Source organism: Callorhinus ursinus, unplaced genomic scaffold (genome assembly GCF_003265705.2).
Source record: "Callorhinus ursinus isolate GAN/ISIS: 27379988/994484 unplaced genomic scaffold, GSC_fseal_2.0 scaffold11, whole genome shotgun sequence".
NCBI lineage: Eukaryota > Metazoa > Chordata > Mammalia > Carnivora > Otariidae > Callorhinus > Callorhinus ursinus.
Window position 1 is genome coordinate 52,340,017 of NW_027397073.1, and position 20,796 is coordinate 52,360,812.

The following is a 20,796-nucleotide window of genomic DNA, read 5'->3' on the forward strand; positions in this document are numbered from 1 at the left end:
GCGCATTCCCTGCTGAGATCCAGCAAGACAGTGCTCTGCCTTCTCTTTTTTCCCTCTCATACTGCAAATAAGTGTCCTTTTCATGGTAAATTTAGTGCCACTTTTTTTTTTTTTTGCATTTTATGCTCTTTGTTGATGATTTTGCTGTTTAAAATGACCCCCAAGCATAGTGCTGAAGGGCTAGCTAGTGTTCCTAAGCACAACATGGCTGTCATGTGCCTTATGGGAGAAAATACGTGTTAACTTAGTTAAGCTCTGTTCAGGCATGAGTTACAGTGATGTTGGCCATGAGTTCAATGTTACAGAATCAATAATATGTACTGAAGAAAGAAAATAGTTTATGTAACTAAGTGGGCTCTCCAGAAGTGGGGAGATCATTTTTTGTACTTTGTGTTTTAATGTTTACTTTAAAGAGCTAGGAATGTAAATGCTTTCAGGTAGAAAACCTTTATTTTTGAAAATTGAACAAATGCATCTATGTTGGGAAACCTTTTGCAGGTTGATATGGGGCAAAATATGTAATTATTCTATAGTAAGTTTGTATGAGTAATTTGAAAAAGGCAATTCTTCCTTAAATTTAGTTAATCTGTCTTTAAAAGAAAATTGGATGTAACCATTTTGCCAGATTGATATATTTCTTTTGGAGCATAAAATTTGTGCTGTTGCTGACCAACAAACATAAAATATGGTAACTGGAATTGCCTGTGCACAGCAGTGTGCCTGACTATGTATAATACAGTAGTGTAGTCTCAGTTATTTCTAAAAGTAATCATGGAAACAAGTATGCTTTACTTTACCTAAAACTTTCCAAATTTAAACTATTTTTGAATGTAAGGGATTTGTAGTATCATTAGCTTGTTGAGCAGAGACTTGCTTTGAATCTCGTTTTCAGTGCTCAGAAACCAGCTGCGGTTACTTTAAGTGCATGAACAGAATGATCACTAGTGGCCTGAGGCCACCATATTACACAGGTATTTGCCACAGATTTCCCCTCTGTCTTTTCTCAGGAGGGCTAAAGATTGTTAAATCTTCACATATGTCTGTGCCACCCCTGCCCGTTTCTCTCTGTATTTAACCAAGGTGTTAAGCGTGACTGTCACAACTGTTATGTTTTCCATTAGGCCAGTGGGATATCATTTGATATTTATCATATTATTGTAACCTGAATTTTACCACCTAAATGTAATGTTCACATGTTGCTACCTACATTAAAATATTCTTTGGTTAGGAAAAAAATAATAATATGTATTGAATAAGGTATCTTTAAATAGAAACAACACATAAAACAAGATTATCTATTGACTAGTTGACAAAAAACATTGTGACCAGAGGCTTGTAGGAACCTAACCCTGTACATCCCTAGGAGCAATTGTTCAGTATTTGCTAATTCGGTGTTGGCGGTAACTTGATACACCACACTACATCAAATAATGAGAATTGGCCCTACTTAAATACTTACAACATTGTATAGAACTGTAACCTAAAATACTAGAAAGAATGAATTTGCTCATGAATACTATTTGAATGAGCATAGACCAAGATTGTGCTAAAATTTAATGATGTATTTTATAATCATCAAACATATTCTGCCTATTTAAAACATTTTGTTGATTCCAGAATAATCAACTCTTATTCCATAAATAAATGACGAACTACAACATAGTTTGATGTGGCTCATATATGAAGACACTACTGCCTAAGCTATTATAGCTCTCTTGGAAACAAATTGAATTCTAAGAGCCTATTTTTGTCAGTTATTTCTTATGAAGAAAAAATGTGTTCAAAACCACACCATAAGTGTAACAGCAAAGAATTCTCAAACATATTATTTGGCTATAGGAAGCATTCTTAGAACTAAGAAACATCTGAAAAAAATTAAGCAATATGGAATTAGAAACTAATTTCATCTTTTTGAGAAAGATGTTCACAGTTGAGTTGCCTGATGATCTGAGTTTATTTTTGTAGAGTTATTGATCCTTCCAAAGATCTCATTGAATTGTCCTAAAATAAATTTCTTTCTAGAGGATGAAATCTCCTGAACAATAAACTGAGCTATATGTTTCCTCCTGGGGGGCAATAAAAAAGAAAACTGGGCTGGAAGTCAAGAGCCCAGTATTCCATTCCTGACTATCACATTTAGTCATTCTGAATGAGTCATGCATGTGCTTTCATGACAGCCATTTCTTTGTATATTTCTTACTTAGAAAGAAGAACTATAGTAGGTGGTCAGATGCCCACATCAGCTGGCACAAAAAAAGAATGACAAAGCTCCTGAACCTGACTGCAGATTTGTTGCAGTGCTGACATGGTAACAGTAACAATTGTGAATATTTATCCTCCACTTGCCAGGCACTTGTCAATAATGCCAGGCACTGTGCCAGGTGGTTTACATGTGGTAACCCAACTAATCCTCCCAAGAGCCACACAAGGCATTCCCATTTTCAGAGCAGAAAATAGAGGATAGAGAGGCCTACCAACTTGTCTGAGATCGTTCTGCTAAGAGGGGAGGGTACCCCATTTTGAATAGTACATTAACTCCATTGCATGAGCTCTTAACCACTATTCGTTGTCGTGTGTGATTTCAGGCATGATTTTAACTTGTCACAGTTTTGAAGTTCTCATGTGATAGTTTAAAATATATTAAGTCACACACCACTGATCAATAGAGAGGGATTTGTTCCTGGTATCTCTCAATAAAGAGGATTAAAATAATGGCCATAATCTTAATAATGTCACTGAATCCATCAATTAATAAATAAGATCAGTCTTGGGTTCAGAAGATACTGAGATTTTGAATCTTTAGCTATGTACAGCAAATGGGATAGTCACAAATAAGTATATTAAGAAAAAATTGAAGAAAGCAATTGTTCTTTGTTCTGTTTGGTCTATTTGAGCAAAATCTTTGACAAGACAGGAAAGTAGCTGTTTGTAAATTTTGAAGTCTAGGGACTCACTGAATTCATTCTGAAGGTGCCCAATGTGATGCCTATATCAAATGTAGCTGAACGAAATTGTATCAACCAAACCATAGCATTCCAAAACAGACCAAGCTAGATGGTGCAGTTAATTTTTCTCAGATATTTCTCTTTCCCTACCAAGCTGCATTTCTTTTTAATGAAGGGCATCTTATCATTAACTTATGAATGTGTAAGACATTTTTGTAGGGTGTATTATGTTAGGAATGCTTTGAAATCAAAATTTATTCCATATATCCAGTCTTCAAGGACTTTTTTCCCCCATCATTAGATAAGCAGCACAGAGAAGCAGTAAAGACACCTAAAAGTACACCTAGACATCAGGGGGGAAGTTTTTTTGAGTTCTAGAAAGCAAAGACAAGAAATGAGAAGGATGGGACACCCAGGCTAGTCTTATGACTCTTGACCACATACATCCTAGATGCAAATCAGTTCATCTTGATCAAGCGTCATGTGCTGATGCCTGAATGTGAGGACTGGGGAAAAGTACCCACCTGCTGCCTCTGTAATAGTCACCCACTCTCCTCCACCAGGTAACTGAAGGGGAATTTGGGGGTCCTGGGGGCCCAGCAGGCTCACTGTTTCAGATGTGCCCCCAAGTACAGAGCCTGATGGGCATTGTTATCATGACCAACAGTGAGGGAATGGGTTTTAGGAAGTAGATCTAACTTTGAGTTTTTGCTTTAGCTAAGTTGGTCACGCAGTTGAGAGTGGGAGTTACTATGGGGCACTTTGATTTTAAAAGCAGAAGAAATGCCTTCAGATTGTGATAAGAAACTGACCGTTTTCAAGTGGTTGTTTAGAGTAGTTGGCAGCTTATAAAGAATTCACGCTTAATAGCATTTTGCCAACAACTCCCACATTATTCCTTATGGCTGGGGCCACATGACCTGCCTAATGAGTCTGTTTCCTAATGTGCTTAAACTCTCTATCCTCAGGATTCTTCCCTCTGCTTTCTGGAGAGGGCTTTCTGGTTCCCAAGTTTGATGTGTCCCTTCCTGTAGCTAGAGAAGAGAAAGGGAAGAGGGTCCCTTGGGATCTTGGCCTCAAGTCTTTCTGAGAGCCAAAAGTCTTCTCCCATCTTCCCAGAGCAGCCCCACACCAGGTACACATGGGCATGGGTCTCGAGAAACACACGTGAAACATATTGTCTCACTTCATTGACTGTACATCAGAAATTTTCCACCTTTTACTGCACAGGAATGCCTGGAAGCTCTATGAACACAGAGCCCAGGTCAGTTTTGGCTCACTTGTGAATCCACAGTATTTTTACACAATGCTTAGCTTATAACAGATGCTCAGAATAAAATTTATCTACTGATAAGTGCCATTTATAACTGATTAAATATAGTGTGGTCATTGGTCCTCAAACTCTTGGACTAGAATACAGTTTCCTAGTATAACTTTAATTCAATGGAAAAGGCAGATTTGACCTCAGCGGTTCAACTCACTCTCAAGTTTGAGAGTTACCTGTACTGAAGAGACATTGTGGTTAGCTGCTGGGTGTAGACATGCATCATTTGTGTTTCCTTCATTTCTGTGCTTTGTTTCTTCCCTATGACACTTCCTGAACAAAAATGGTGTTAGGATGGGGATGATAGGAAGTCACAAAAACAAGATTGGGTTACACAAGACCACTTTTTAGCCAGGTGGCTCTTCTTAAGGCTGGGATGACTTCAGCCCCTATGTGCATGATCTTCCATTAAGAAAGTTCATGGACAGACTATTTCCTTACATGGTGTAATTTTCTGCTTGGCTCCTGTGAAGTTTCTACTTAAGGAATATCCTTTCTTCCATTTGCAAATCAAAAGGTCCAACAACATCAAATCATATTAGAAATAAAATGGACCAATTGCTTCATTTAGGGAACATAGCAAATGTTTACTGTCCATATAACAATCCACAGCCAACAGAAACCTGTTCACTCACAGATACTGTAGTTTATGCAGTCTGCAAATAACCTCACTTTAGTGTTCATTAAAAAAGCAGGTTGATTCAAATACACCCCCCCAGCATACAGCACTTTGGTAGGGATTTTATGTAACATTCTTCGGTGGAAGTTGGAGTTGTTTGATCCCCAAAAGAAACTGGTAGAGATTAGTGTAACTCAAGAAATAGGCAAAAAATACGCAAGCGAGTGAAAAGACAAACGCCTAGCGGTGTTTGAACTGTTAGGAGCAAATGCAACCATTGTGGCCTTTAATGTTGACAGAAGAAGTTCAGAGTAGGACGTCAGAACCAGAGGCTGTGAGATTATCTTTCAAAATGTAGTGTAGCATTTATTAGAGTCTGATGCTGTGCTTCGGTAGCTGTTGTGAAGTGTGGGGCTGTCCCCCCCGCTGCCCTGCACGTTCACTTGGCAACTGAAATGGATGCATTAGGCAGAGTTCAGAGAAGAGGACCCGCGTTCATTTCCCCCTAAACTCTGAAGTCCTAATGTGGGGGAATGGCGACGTCCTGCCAGAGGAGGAAACCCGAGTCGGGTTCCTCCGAGGGACTGATAAAGATGTCCCTCACGCCCTCCGGGGAGCCGGCACCCAGGCACCAACAGGCACGACGTGAGGACGGCCAGACTCGCCGACTGCGGCCACATCCCCAAGGGGCCGGGGCGCGCCTGCTGGAAGGTGGGAGGCGGAGTTGCTCCGCTTCTGGGAAGAGACCAAAGGAATGAGTAATTGGAAATTCTGTAACTTAGACCCTTCTCCTAAACTCTTTAGCCCTTTCACCCCAAACCCCCTGCCGAGAGGCAAGGGCACCGGAGACAGGGGGTCGTGGTGGAGGGAGAGTCACGTTTCGGAGAGGGAAGTGAAATAAAGAGGGCGGCACCCGGGGGAACCTGTGCGTCATTGAGGGACCGAGGAGAAGCGCGGGCTCACGGGGTGGAAAAGGAGAAGTGGGAGCGAGAAGCCGGAGGGGGCGGCCGCGGAGTGCGGGTGGGGGCGTCGCGAAGCGCCTGAGCCTCTCCTGCCTTCTCCGGCCGCGCCCCGTCCGCCCGCAGCCCTGCGGCGCCAGGCTCGATCCTCAGCGCTCCGGATCCGGCAGGAGGGGCGCGCCCGTCGCGCGCAGAATGTGGCAGCCGACACGGCTCCGGCCCCGCGCGTCCTGGCGCTGGGCGCTGGCGCTGCTGACTCTGGGCGGCGCGGGGCTGTGCCACGCCGGCCCGCAGCCCATGCACCCCGCGCGGCCGGGAGCCAGGAACAAGTAAGTGCGCGGTCCCTCTCCTCGTTCCCGGCACGGAGCCCTGGTCCCCCGCCTCCCTCCCCGACCCGCTGCCGGGTCCTCAGCTGCCCTGCCAAAGACGATGAGCAGCAGCCGGGGGGTCCCCCTTGGGCTGCCCGGGCGGCGCCTCCTCCCGGGGGGCCGCGCGCTCTCCGGCCGGCGCGAGGCGTTCCGGGTTATCTCGCCAGCCCTTCGAGCAATGCTGCCTCCGGGGCTGTGGGGCGTAGGGAGTGTCCCGCAGAGCAGGACGATCAAGAAAATACTCCCAGGAATTACTGAAGCCCCTGGGACCGTAGGTACTTTTCTTTTGCGTCTTTTGTCGGCTAAAGATGCCGGTTCCCCGAAGGCGCAGCCGCGTACCCTCCGGATGGCTGCTTTGTGGGGCTCCCGTCTCCGCAGAGACGGCGGGCTCCCTGACCCTCGCTAGGTCCGCTGCTCTGTCGGCTCGCCTCGCTCTCCCCCAGCCTCATTGTTCTCGGGATTTACACTGTGGCTTCTCGCTCTCTCTCCTTCACCCCAGGAACTGGTGCGCCTACATCGTGAACAAGAATGTGAGCTGCTCTGTGCTGGAGGGAAGTGAGAGTTTTATTCAGGCTCACTACAACTGTGCCTGGAACCAGATGCCCTGTCCATCCGCGCTGGTGTAAGTCCTTGAGCCCAGCAGCGGGCGGGGTGCGCTGGGGCCTGGGCGGTGGGTGGCGTCGGAGCGCTGGGCTCCAGCGTAAATCTCTTCCAGGGTGAGAAAACTCAGCAGCTGAGAAGTCTGAGCGCTGAGCGCAGTCCCAGGCGCGCTGGCGTGTTTTAGGAGCGTGGGTTGCCCTGAGTGAGCATGGACGATGCGCACGACTTGCGAGCTTGTGATCACCCGGGCACTGGAGGGGTGAACGAAGCCCCCACCCCCACCTCTTTTTTTCTTTCAATTTTATTACTAACATAAGGCAGCTGGACCTAATTAGATCCATATTGTGTGTGCTGGGGCACACAGAAGATTCCAAAATGTATACTGCTAAAAACATTGAAATGTAGGATTAGCTGAGAGGTTTGTTGTAGCCCGTGTCCTAAAACAGGCGAGTTTTGTCCAAATGTCCCCATAAAACGGACCTCTTCCAGTGTTGTAGCTCTCTAAACTGAAGTCCCAGCAGTAACTTGCTTAAAGTGAGTTTTTTTTTTTTTTTTAAATGTTAGATTTGGGGATTCAGCTAAGAGATTGTCAGGAGAAAATGGTCAACTTTTTGATGAGAATTAATCATCTTTTTGCTTATAAAGATTTCATCATCTTAAAAGAAAAAGAGGAAGCAATGCAATAGAATACAAATTCCGTTAAGTACATCACACACATTCAATTCTCTTCTGGCAAGCCTTTGTGTTTTTGTGTAAGTCAGTTATCAGAGGATGAGGGATGTGAATCAATGGCTGTTGGGGAACACATGGGATGGTTGAAATTAATTGTTTTCCCCTAAGAATGCGTTGTCTGTCTTAGGGCACTGTTGTCATTACAGCAAAGAATAGCCAGTAGGCGGATCTGTCTTTGGCAAAGCAAAGGGACAGACTGAAACTGTACTCCAGGAAACCTTATTCCAGAAGGCAGTAGATGAGCCTTCAGGCTTTGTGGGGTGGAAGTGGTCTCTGGATCATTCCACTTGGGCTCTTGTGGGAACTGCAAACAGGGAAGGGATAATTCCTGTTAGGCCAACAGCAACCACCACCACCACCACCTAGAAGAGACCCCCCCCCCCATTTTCGAATAAACAGAGAAACAGGCAGACATGGATTTCTGGCTCCCTGCGTTGGATTTGTCAGAGGGGATGCATACTGTCATAGTGCCTGTTATCTCTGTGTGGTAATCTGTAGACCTCACAGTCCATGGCCGGCAGTCAGTGAAAAGAGAACCGAGTAAGATTTTTACAGGGTGGCAGAGACACGAACTAAGTATTCGACACGATTTGAATGGATGTGCTTAAACTTAGAATTATTAGTCAGGAATATATCATTTGTTTCACTCAAGAACTGCATTTTGTGGTTTGCTATAACCTGAAGACTTGTGGCAACTCAGATAAATGAATTTTTCATTTGGGGAGGTCATGCTTTTCATTTAAAAGATGTTTCTTTTAAATTTTCTGAAATTCTTTTAGTGCTTGCAAAATTAAATGATGATTTAATTGTTGTATTTGACCAAAACTCAGTGGAACAGATCCTTTGTCGTCAATGAGGAGCAAATCACCTCCAGATCAGCAGGTTAATGAAAGGCAGTTGGAGCATATTTTTGCCACCCAGTGGGAAGGACAAAAATTGCTATAAGAAATGACAGATGTTTCTGTTGTTTTCTTAAATAGAACAAAATAAGTGACCTGGGTGTTTTTCTTCAATAGTCACCTAAACAATTCAAGTGTGTTTTTACATTTTAGATACTGCATTGTGTGAAATTTAAAAAATAAGACAGACTGTTTTAGCTGATCAAGCTGGAAATTTTGAAATTAGGTAGTTAATTCAGTCTTGACTTTTTTCTTTCTGTTTCTTTAGAGCTAGGAAAGGAAAGCTTTATCTTATTTTTCAACTACTAAATGATTCCTAAATTTTGATGATTGGTGGATGATGGAAGTCAAAGCCTCTTTATACTTAAAGAGAATGAATGGCTGTTTAACACGGGATTTCCCAGGTGTTTCTGATGAATCCAGAAGCCCCAGTCACTTCTCTCAATTCATGGGCTCGTTGTCAGGTGAGGTCTTCATGATTTGATCCCTAGAACCTGAGCCGTGTGGAAGTGAAAGTCCTTTGGAAACTCATCCTGCAGTTACTGAGGGATCCTTCTCTGGTGGTAGAAGTGCAGGGCTGGAGGTTGGCCGAGATGCTGGAGCTAAAATGCAGTTTGGCAGCTGTGTCCAGCAGAATGCCTGGGAGTGGCAGGTGTGTGCTAGCAAGGCCTTCCGAGGGATGGTGGAGGGAAAGGAGGAAGAGGAACCAGGAAGGGGAGAGAGCAAAGCAAACGTTAGAGGAGGAAACTTCATCTTAGGGACCATGTGCATTTCCAAAAGGGTTAGACCTTGCTCCATCTGCATATATGAAGAACCTTCGATTCCAGATTGTGAATTTGGGCATCATTATGTGAAACTAGGAGCAGAGAGGGTTTTTGTATATGTGGGCATTTTGAGTCATTACTTTTCTGAAACTGTAAAGAGATTTTAGTGTGTCAAGTGCTGCTTTAGGGCTTTTTATTCCATATATGAGGTTATTTAATTCTTGCAACAACCCTTCAAGATGAAAACCATGGTCCCCATTTTGCCAATGAGGAAAGAGAGGCTAGATGTTCCCTAACTTATCTACGGTCACGTGACGGTAAGTGGCTGAGCTGCCCGCAAACCCAGGGCTATTGGGCCTTTGGCCCCATAACGATGGAGAATGCATTTGTTAACGTTTTAGTGTGTGTCTTTGGTGCATTGCACAGTACTCAACTATTAAGAACAATTACACCTTCTTTCTTATTTCATGGAAGGCAATTCCCATGTAAAAGTGATTGAGAACTGTGTGTATGCATGTGCACATAAATCTTTATTATGGATTTGCTATGATGCATTGGACTGTATCATTTTTCATACTGTCCACTATGCTATACAGTTTGTTTTTAAAAATTTTCCCCCAGTTTTATTGAGATTTAATTGACATACAGCACTGCATAAATTTAAGGTGGTACAGCATAAGGACTTACATATGTTGTGAAATGATTGCCATAGTAAGTTAACATCCACCATCTCATAGAAACAAAAAAAAAGAGGAAAAGTCTTTTCCTTGCAATGCAACTCTTAGGATCTACTTTCTTAACAGATTTCAAATCTACCATACAACAGTGTTAACTGCACTCATCATGGTGTACATTACATCCTCAGGACCTTATGTTACAACTGGAAGTTTGCACCTTTGACTGCCTTCATCCAGTTCCCTCTTACCTGACCCTTGCCTCTGTTAACCACAAATCTGGTTTCTTTTTCTGTGAGTTTGGTTTTTTTCTTAGATTCCATGTATAAGTGAGAATATATACCTACATACTATGTATGCCTATAAAATTTGTCTTTTTCTGACTTCACTTAGCATCCATGTCACATGGTAGGATTTTTCTTTCTTTTTAATGGCAGAATAGCATTCCATTGTATGTATATACCACAACTTCTTTATCCATTCTTCAGTCAGCACTTAGGTTATTTCCATGTCTTGACTATTGTAGATAATGCTGCTGTGAACATGGGGTGCAGAGATCTGTCTAACATAGAGTTTTTGTTTCCTTTGCATATATACCAAGAAGTGAAATTGCTGGATCATATGGTAGTTCTATTTTTAATTTTTTGAGGAACCTCCATCCTGTTTTCCAGAGTGGCTGCACCAGCTTGTATTCCCACCACCAGTGCAGGAGGGTTGTCTTTTCTCCACATCCTCAGCAGCATTTGTGTCTTGTCCTTTTGATGTCTTATTTTAATCAAGTACTCACGGCCTGACTTGGGTGAGAGTACCTCCCCCGGGAGCACATTACTGTAATGGGAGGGGCCACTTCATCACCTCACATCTTTAGAGCAACTCCATGAGGGCCATCAGCCCCATTCTACAGAAGGTCATGTCGTTAGGAAGGAGCCGACCTGGATCCAAATCCAGTCACATTTCCCGGTCTTAGACTTCCCCTCCACACCGCATGGTCCCTTGCCGTCTGGACCCACCCTCGAGGGTGTGTGAGCGTGATTCCTACCACAGCGCATGCTGGGACATTGGCACCTCTGGTGAGATGGCAGGGAGCGGCGATGGCCTGAGGTCTGCTAGGTCCCCCGCTACACGGATTGGTGGTGTTTGGGTGGACTGCCAGCAGGAGACAGCGCTACCTTCTCCTTCTTGGACTAGGCATGGCTTCCTTTCAGGCATCATTCACGCTTCGTGGCAGTGATTCCGGAAAGTCCACGACCTCCCACTCCGCTGCAGCGGTCCAGCTGACTGCTGTTAGTATTTGAGGCATTTGGGGGCGTCCTGTGTGCGGAGCAGCTGCTCTGTAGGTGAGGACATCCAGGGGTTCCCAGATGGAAGGCAGGCTTATTTCCGGTATTCGCTTTGCTGGGCTCCGCGGCCGAGGCTCCGTAGAGCGGGGTTTCCTACTCTGCGCCCACAAACTGACTTGGGTTTATCAGCATCCACCCAGCCCTGCTCCTGCCCCCTCTTGGGTGTGTTGCGTCTGGGTGGAATTTTTCCTGTGAGCTCTTTGAAAGAATCTCCTCAGTTGGGGGAGGAACTGGGTGGGACCGACGAGGGGGGCCTGTGGTGCTGTGATGAAACGGAAGAATTTGTGAATTTGTAGCAGGTGTGAGCTCTAAGTGCTGAGTTCCAGAACTCTTCTAATTCTCCTATTCCAAGGGGGAACAGATGATGGTCATTCAGTTGGAGGAAAAGTTGCTTGTTAGAGAGCAATCTCAGCCAGGGGAAGCTTTTTTTCTTTTTCCTTTTAAACAAAGAACACTTAAGGCAGCGAAAATAATGAGGACTTACATCTTCTAGAGTAAATTCTACAGTTTCTCCGTCTCCAGGAACAGAATTCCATTCAACCGGAAAACGTGCCTCTTGTGGGTATAGCTTTGGGGGAATTCTTTTTCCTTCAGCTTTTACACATCTTGCAATCAGTTGGCTGTTAACAGCTTTGCTCGTTGGCTTTGAGGGTAATTTAAATCAGCTAGCGTCTGCAGAAGGGGAGAACCAGGGCCTTGAGTGGCGGTACCCAGACCCGGAGAGCCGCATGCACTTTCCTCCCTCCTTCGTTGGCCTTCCTTATCAGGTTTTTGGGGCTACATCTGTGTTGCTGCCCTAGCATCTTCTGATCTTCCTTTCAAGCTTCTTTGTATTTTGTTTTTTCCCCTCTTCTTAGGCTCCTGGTAGATCAGATGCTAGGTTTGTAGAGCCCTTCCACAGTCATTATGTTTTTCTCATCACAAGCTCAGCCAGATTACGGACAGAGACGGGGGGGCGGTTCTTAGAAGAAGTTTATGGTTATGGGCTACATTTTCCACCTTTCTTATCTTGGAGAAAAACTAATGGGATTCAAATAGAGCTTATGGTCTCAGGAAAAACAATTGCTTTTCGTTAAGCCCCCTTTTGGTCCCACTATTTGGTCTTTCTCCACTGATCTATTCTTCTCTGTTGGCACTTGGTAAATGAACTAAAATTCTGAGGTAGCCAGGAAAGGGGAGGTAAATGGGAGCCAGCATCCCCTGAGGTAGTCCCTCTGGGCAGACTGATGTGGCCAATGTGTTCTGGAAGAGGAAATAGAAACCTTGGCTTCTGGCCTGAGGTCTACCTCCGCCACCGAGCTGTGTGACTTCAGGTAAGTCCCTCAGCCTCTCTGAGGCACATTTTCCTCATCTCTGCATTACTGGTGAGGTACCATAGCTGAGAGAACTTTTAAAAGTGCGCTATCACAGGGGATGGTGTAACTGGGTGATGGACATTAAGGAGGGCACGTGATGGAATGAGCACTGGGTGTTATATGCAACTGATGAATCACTGACCTCCACCTAGGAAACCAATAATACATTATATGTTAATTAATTGAATTTAAATAAAAATAAATTAAAAAATAACTCAACTTGGTAAAAAGAAAAGTGCACTAAGTGTCAGGTACACTTAGCAGGAATGCCTCATGAACATTCCTTATTCTCATCATTTGGAGTGTTATTGCCTCAAAGGTGGGCTTATGGTTGAAGGCTTTGAATTTGAAGTTAATGCTTTTGGACATGTTAGAAAAAGATGGAAGTGCTAAAAAATGAAATAAACTCCATACACGAAGATAATAATTAAGTAAATGAAATGAATAAAATCCGCTTCCAAACATGAAGTTAACTTAGAGATTGTTTTGGAAGCAGAGCCAGCAATGGTTTCTTTGGGGAATGCAAGTCAATGATTACGGTCGATTTAAAGGAAATGTTCCAGGGGTGGTGGGCACTGGCTGCTGGTTCTGCGGGTGTGTGCGTGCCCGTGGGAGCTGAGTAGAGAGCCCGCGGTCGTTCCAGGTTGCGTGGGTGGCAGTGAACTCTGCCCATCCTCCGGCCACCTTTCAGCCAGCCACAGCTGGCTCTAAACCTTTGCCTTGAGGAAGAAAGTCCTCTTCCTCGGGTTGATAACAGCAGGATGTTACTAACGTGTACCAAGTGGGAATAATACAGTAAGTACTGCACAGCACAGTTACCCAGTGTTTTACATACTGGTTTTTAAAACCTAAAGCTGACAGACTGTACCAGTGTTCAGACGACGTACAGACTGTCACCCAAATGTTCTGACTTCTTGTTGGTCCAAACAAACACTGACTTGGTTTTTTTTTAACAACTCAGAATTAACTGCTTCTGTCCTTGATACTGCTGTTTTCTGGACTTAAAAATAACAAAAAACCACTTGATTAAATGATGCGAGCCTGACTTCTCCCGAAGAAAAGTTTTCCTGGACAGCTTGAGAAAGGAACATCATAGTTGTCAACGTGACAGTAGTTCCCATTGGAGGAAAATAATGAAATGATTAAAATGAAACTCACCAAGAAGTTTTCTTCTATCTTTCCTGTTTTACAGTGGTGATGTGTGGCTGGACAAAAGGAGGGGTGGTTCAAACCAACCAAATCCCTGGTTTGAAAATGCTGTAGAAGCAAATTTTTCTGGGTGTGTTAGGACCCAGCTGTTCTTTCCCCCACCCCTCCCCACCACTTTCCACTAAGAAAATATTAGATTAGGGAATACGCCTAAACATTATTCTCTGCAGCGTCAGCCTTTCAGGACAGTGTATTTTACTAGGCATTTGCTTAAGAGACCAATGGCTTAGGTGAAGCCTTCTCACACTGGCCGTTTCGATGAAAGGGAATTCACTATGAGACCTCTCAACTTTTTCCTCACATTCTCTGGCTTCATAGACATTTGTGATTGTATGGGGTCTGCTGAATGGGCTTTATTCAGTTATCTTTTCCAGAGCTTTGCTCACAGTCCATTATAAAACAAGGTTCTAGAGATTTCCTTTTTGCTTCAAGTTGTTTCTCTACAGCTACTCAACAGGGATGCTATTGAAGGATCATGGGACAGGGACGTAGATTTTTTTTTTTTTCTGAACTATAGAAATGCCACTTGTTTTTCTGCTGAGGTTTTCCATGTATCTTGAATTTTTTATTTAAATGCAATTAGCCAATATATAGTATATCATTAGTTTCAGAGGTAGAGTTCAGTAATTTACCAGTTGCGTATAACACCCGGTGCTCATCACATCATGTGCCCCCCGTAATGTCCAGCACCCGGTTACCGCCTCCCCTCAGCAACCCTCAGTTTGTTTCCTTTGGTTAAGTCTCTTATGGTTTGTCTGCCTCTCTGAAAACAGAGCCCCAAAGCTGTGGTTGTGATTGCAACAGAACCCAGGGCGGGGTGAGTTTCACAATCCAGCCATTTGCGGGAGATCTTTTCACCATTAAAAGTGTTTCCCTGGCTTGTGTTGGTGTCAACGCCAAGAGCTCTCCCGTGCCGGGGGAATGGGGCCTTGGGCAGGGAGGCAGAGTTGAGCCTTTCTGAATATTTTGAACATTCCAGAATCTCGGGTCTGGCCGGCCATCCTGACAGGGTTCGGGCCTGGTTCATGCATCAGGGGGAGTGCGTTGGAGATTCCTCAGCTGCTTTCGGCTGGGACAGCAGCTTTCCAGGACCACAGTGCCAGGTCAGGGGGTCTGGCTCAGTCATGATCAACGAGGCACCCTTTTCCCATCCCAATACGCTGCATCATCTTTTGGCAACTCACAAGATATTTGGGAGTCATTCTGTTGCATGATTGCAAAAACAGCAAAAAGAACACAGATTCCTTGCTCACTGATGGTGCAGGAGGGAAAGGCAGAAACACCATCTATGGCTTGTTTCCTGAACTAAATAGCACAGCAGCTTCTAAACACTCTTTGTCAGAATTGTCACTGGGAAAATAATAATCCCAACGAGTAGGCACTCTGTCATATTTTCTTTCTTTCTTTTTTTTTTAAAGATTTTATTTGAGAGAGAGTGAGTGAGAGAGAAACCATGAGCGGGAGAAGGGGCAGAGGGAGAAAGAGAAGCAGACTCCTCATTGAGCAGGGAGCTCTATGTGGGGCTTAATCCCAAGACCCTTGGATCATGACCTGAGCCGAAGGTAGGCACTTAACTGATTGAGCCACCCAGGTGCCCCTTGTCATATTTTCAAAATGCTAATTTATGTCTTGGATGTTTTGTGTGTTATTTTGCACAAAATGGCAATTTTGTTTGTTTTTACACAATGGCAATTTGAAGACACAAAAAATTCTGTTTTGACTGTCTTCCTTAGTCAATGATCCATACCTTGAAAAGTACAAAAACAAATATTAGGTCTAAAATCCCAACAGATACAGCAAATGGTTGTGTAAAGAGTAATCTGATACATTTTAAAAAGAAAACCCAAAACTTTAGTTAAATCCTCATTTTAAAAAACTCTAATGATGTGGTTTGGGTTTCTATTTAACTGAGTTCTATTATTGCATTGTCAAGACATGACAAGATAAGACTATCTGGTGCTCGATTTCATGGCCCTGAAGAGATTTTAAACACCCTAATGCAGAAATGCGTGTGTGTGTGTGTGTAATATATATTATCTAAAACAGCTTTATCGAGGTATAATCTACATAAATAAACCATACGTATTTAAAGTTGTATAATTAAGTGCTTTGATGTGTATGGACCCATGAAGCCAACATCACCGTCAAGATATTGAACATATCCATCACCCCCAAAACTTTCCTCACACCCCTTGGCAATCCTTTCATCTGGTTTCTCCCCACATACTCCTCAGGCAGCTGCTGATCTACTTTCTATCACCATAGATGTTTGCATTTTCTAGAGTTTTATGTGTAAGTACTCATATAGTATATACTCTTATGTTAGCCTTTTTTCATCCAGCATAATCATTTGGATGTACATCCATGTCATACTATGTATCAATAGTTCATGACTTTGTATTGTTGAGTAGTAGTCCTTTGTATGTGTGGACCACTATTTGTATATAGTCGTTTTATAGCTGAGGACTTGTGGCAAAATGGTGTGGAAAATCATTTGTATTGATAGTAAGGTTACTTCTCTGATTTTTCTGAAGACAAATTAGATGCTAACAGATGTATAACAGATGTAGGGCACTAGATAAAACCATAGTGGATGGAGTAAGAAAAACACATTTCATGTTTAGAGCCCTAGAAAATGTTGGATTGAGGCTACATAATTAGCTTAAGCCATTTAAGTTGGCAGAAAGCTCAGTAGGGTTAAAGGAGGTTCATTTGGAAAATGTTGGTTACTCCGTTTCATTAAACAAATATTTTTGAGGAAGGCCTCCGTCTGGCCCAGGACTAGGCCCCGTGGGGACAGAGCAAGGAACCCGACCCCTCTCTTGCCCTCAAGAAGTTCACATCCAGTCAGTGAATGAGACATAGACAGAAATAATTACAATATGAAAGGTAGAAATGAGGGTTGCAGTACAGACGTACAAGTAGCCAAGGATGTTCCGAGATGGAAGGAATTACTTCGGCCAGGAGGACTCTGAGAACCTGTTTGCAGGTGGTGGTGATGTCTTAGCAGGGCTTTGAAAGATGGTTCCCGTTGAGTATGTGCAGTTTCGAGAGGACACCAGCAGAAAACAAGAGAACGTGGGCTAGGGCCTGGAGGTGGGAAGCGAAGGGGCATCTGTGGGGAAGTACTGTGTTTGCAGGGCTGCATCCTCCTGAGGGCTGAGGGAAGGCTCTGCTCCGGGCTGCTCTCCCTGCATGTAGATGGCCACCTTCCTCTCAGTGTCTATCTCATCCTTTCCCTCTGTGTGTCTCTGTGTCCCATTGGATTAGGGCCCATCCCAATGGCCTCATTTTAACTTGATTACCTCCATAAAGACCCTATCTTTAAATCAGGTCACATTCTGAGGTACTGGGTGGGGGTGAGGACTCCAACATATCTTTTTGGGGGGACACAATTCAACCCATAACAACCAGTTTTGGGAGGTTGAGCTTTATCATTTAGGCAAAGGGGAATCAGGGAAGGCTTTTGATTTGGGACACCATCGGAACCTTGCTAATGCTGATCAGGCAATTTTGCAAAACAGATCTGAGAGGGGGAACGGGGGGTGGGGGTGAGGGCTGGTGGGAGGGGCCGTGTGGGGAGACTGGCTGCAGTCCATGCAGAACCTGTGGTGGGGGAAGCAGACCTGGCCATGAAGAGGATGGGAAGCAGCAGCCCAGTCGAATGGCCAGGTGGCCTCCCCTCTGCGCGGATTGAGGCTACATGAAGAACTGTCATGGGGTGATCTGTGTAGTGTGTTGTCAAGGGTATTGATATAAAGGACCACGTGTGTGAAGGAAGACACATCAGTTCAAGGACTGTCATTTGAAGGTTATGGCAGGATTGCCTTTATCCACGGGACAATCACCTCATTATTCCTCACCTTTGGTCAGGAACCAACTATAGTTCTTCACATGGGCAATCGAGACCATTATTATGGAAGGAACCCATAGTTTTAGCCTTATTGCAAACTTGTGCGTTACGGTAAATTTTTGTATGCCTGCATGCACACGACACACGGAGTGCATGCATATCATTTATATAAAGCTTTATAGTTTCACAGTTTTCACAGAAATTTTATTTTTCCAATACCTGAGAGGTAAAAGGGGGGGCAAATATTAAAATGCCAATCTGTTTATTTAAATTTTAATTTAGATTCTAGTTAGTTCACATATAGTGTAGTATTGGTTTCAGGGATAGAATTTAGTGATTCATCACTTACATACAACACCCAGTGCTCATCACAACAAGCGCCCTACTTAATACCCATCACCCATCTAGCCCAACCCCCACCCACCTCCCTCCATCAACCCTCAGTTTGTTCTCAATAGGTAAGAGTCTCTTATGGTTTGCCTCCCTCTCTCTTTTTTTTTTCCCTTCCCCTATCTTCCTCTGTTTTGTTCCTTAAATTCCACATATGAGTGAAATCATATGGTATTTGTCTCTCTTTGACTGGCTTATTTCACTTAGTATAATATACTCTAGTTTCATCCATGTTGTTGCTAATAGCAAGATTTCATTCTTTTTGATGGCTGAGTAATATTCCATTGTGTATATATACCATATCTTCTTTATCCATTCATCTGTCCATGGACATCTGGGCTCCTTCCATAGTTTGGCTATTGTGGATAGTGCTGCTATAAACATTGGGGTGCATGTGCCCCTTCAAATCAGTATTTTTGTATCCTCTCAGTAAATACTTAGTAGTGCAATTGCTGGGTCATAGGGTAGCTCTATATTTAACTTTCGAGGAACCTCCATACTGTTTTTCAGAGCAGTCTTACCAGCTTGCGTTCCCACCAGTAGTGTAAGAGGGTTCCCCTTTCTCCGCATCCTTGCCAACATCTGTTGTATCCTGTGTTGTTAATTTTAGACTGACAGGTGTGAGGTGGTATCTCATTGTAGTTTTGATTTTGAGCATCTTTTCATGTGTCTGTTGGCCATCTGGAAGTCTTCTTTGGAAAAATGTCTATTCATGTCTTCTGCCTATTTCTTAACTGGATTATTTGTTTTTTGGGTGTTGAGTTTGGTAAGTTCTTTATAGATTTTGGATACTAACCCTTTAGGTCCTTTGCAAATATTCTCCCATTCAGTGGGTTGCCTTTTAGTTTTGTTGATTATTTCCTTCACTGTTGATTATTTCATTCACTGAACAATGATTAGTTCATTTTTGCTTTCGTTTCCCTTGCTTCAGGAGACATATCTATAAAAAAGGTGCTATGGCTGATGTCAAAGATGTTACTGCCTGTGTTCTCTTCTAGAATTTCCTGTCTCACATTTAGGTCTTTAATCCATTTGGAGTTTATTTTGTGTATGGTGTAAGAAAGTGATCCAGTTTCTTTCTTTTGTATGTTGCTGTCCCATTTTCCCGACACATTTGTTGAAGAGACTTTTTTCCATTGGATATGCTTTCCTGCTTTGTTGAAGATTAGTTGACCATCAAGTTGTGGGTCCATTTCTGGGGTTTCTATTCTGTTCCATTGATCTATGTGTCAATTTTTGTGCCAGCAATATACTATCTTGATGATTATAGCTTTGTAATACACCTTAAAATCTGGAATTGTGATGCCTCCAGCTTTGCTTTTCTTTTTCAAGATTGTTTTGACTATTCAGGGTCTTTTGTGATTCCATACAAATTTTAGGATTGTTTGTTCTAGCTCTGTGAAAAATGCTGGTGGTATTTTGATAGGGATTGCTATAAATGTATAGATTGCTTTGGGTTGTATGGACATTTTAACAATATTCTTCCAATCCATGAGCATGGAATGTTGTTCCATTTCTTTGTGTTATCTTCAATTTCTTTCATAAGTATTCTATAGTTTTTGGAGTACAGGTCTTTTACCCCTTTGGTTAAGTATATTCCTAGGTATCTAATGGTTTTTGGTGCAGTTGTGAATGGGATCAATTCCTTGAGTTTTCTTTCTGCTGCTTCGTTACTGGTGTATGGAAATGCAAGACATGGGGCATCTGGGTAGCTCAGTCGGTTAAACATCTGATTCTTGGTTTCGGCTCAGGTCAGGATCTCATGGGTTTTGAGATTGAGCCCCGTTTCGGGCTCTGTGATCAGTGGGGAGTGTACTTGAAGATTCTCTCCCTCTGCTCCTCCCCCAACTTGTGTGTGTGAACTCTCTCTCTAAAATAAATAAATAAATCTTAAAAAAAAAAGAAATGCAAGACATTTCTGTATGTTGATCATTCTGCGACTTTGCTCAATTTATGTATCAGTTCTAGAAATTTTTTGGTGGAGTCTTTCAGGTTTTCTGCATAGCGTACCATGTCATCTGTAAATAGTAAAAGTTTGACTTCTTCCTTGCCAATTTGGATGCCTTTTATTTCTTTTTGTTGTCTGATTGCTGTGGCTACAGCTTTTAGTACCATGTTAAATAAAAGTGGTGAGAGTGGACATCCCTGTCTTATTCCTAACCTTGGAGGAAAAGCTCTCAATTTTTCCCCATTGAGGATGATATTAGCTGTGGGTCTTTTGTGTATGGCCTTTATGATGTTGAGGTATGTTCCCTCTATCCCTACTTTGTTGAGGGTTTTTATCAAGAATGGATGCTGTACTTTACCAAGGCTTCTTCTGCATCTATTGAGAGGATCATATGATTCTTTTCCTTTCTTTTATTAATGTGGTGTATCACATTGATTTGCAAATACCAAACCACCCTTGCAGCCCAGCAATAAATCCCACTTGGTTGTGGTGAATAATCCTTTTAATGTACTGTTGGATTCAAATTTTTGCATCCATGTTCATCAGGTATCTTGGCCTGTAATTCTCCTTTTTTGGGGTCTTTCTCTGGTTTTGGAGTCAAGGTAATGCTGGCCTCATGGAATGACTTTGGAAGTTTTCCTTCCATTTCTATTTTTTGGAATAGTTTGAGAAGAATAGGTATTAACTCTTCTTTAAATGTCTGGTAGAATTCCCCTGGGAAGCTATCCAGCCCTGAACTTTTGTTTGTTGGGAGATTTTTGATTACTGATTCAATTTCTTTGCTGGTTATAGGTCTGTTCAAATTTTCTATTTCTTC

General features: G+C 43.1%; 1 protein-coding gene across 1 annotated transcript in view; it reads left to right on the plus strand.

Moving 5' to 3' along the window:
* Window positions 1-5,814: 5,814 nt before the first annotated feature.
* EMILIN2 (elastin microfibril interfacer 2) overlaps window positions 5,815-20,796 on the plus strand; it is a 49,144-nt gene continuing 34,162 nt past the window's right edge. The window contains exons 1-2 of the mRNA XM_025886448.2: window positions 5,815-6,176; window positions 6,715-6,837. Of these exons, the coding sequence (XP_025742233.1) occupies window positions 6,043-6,176; window positions 6,715-6,837 (257 nt within the window). The 5' untranslated portion in view covers window positions 5,815-6,042. The remainder of the gene's footprint in view (window positions 6,177-6,714; window positions 6,838-20,796) is intronic.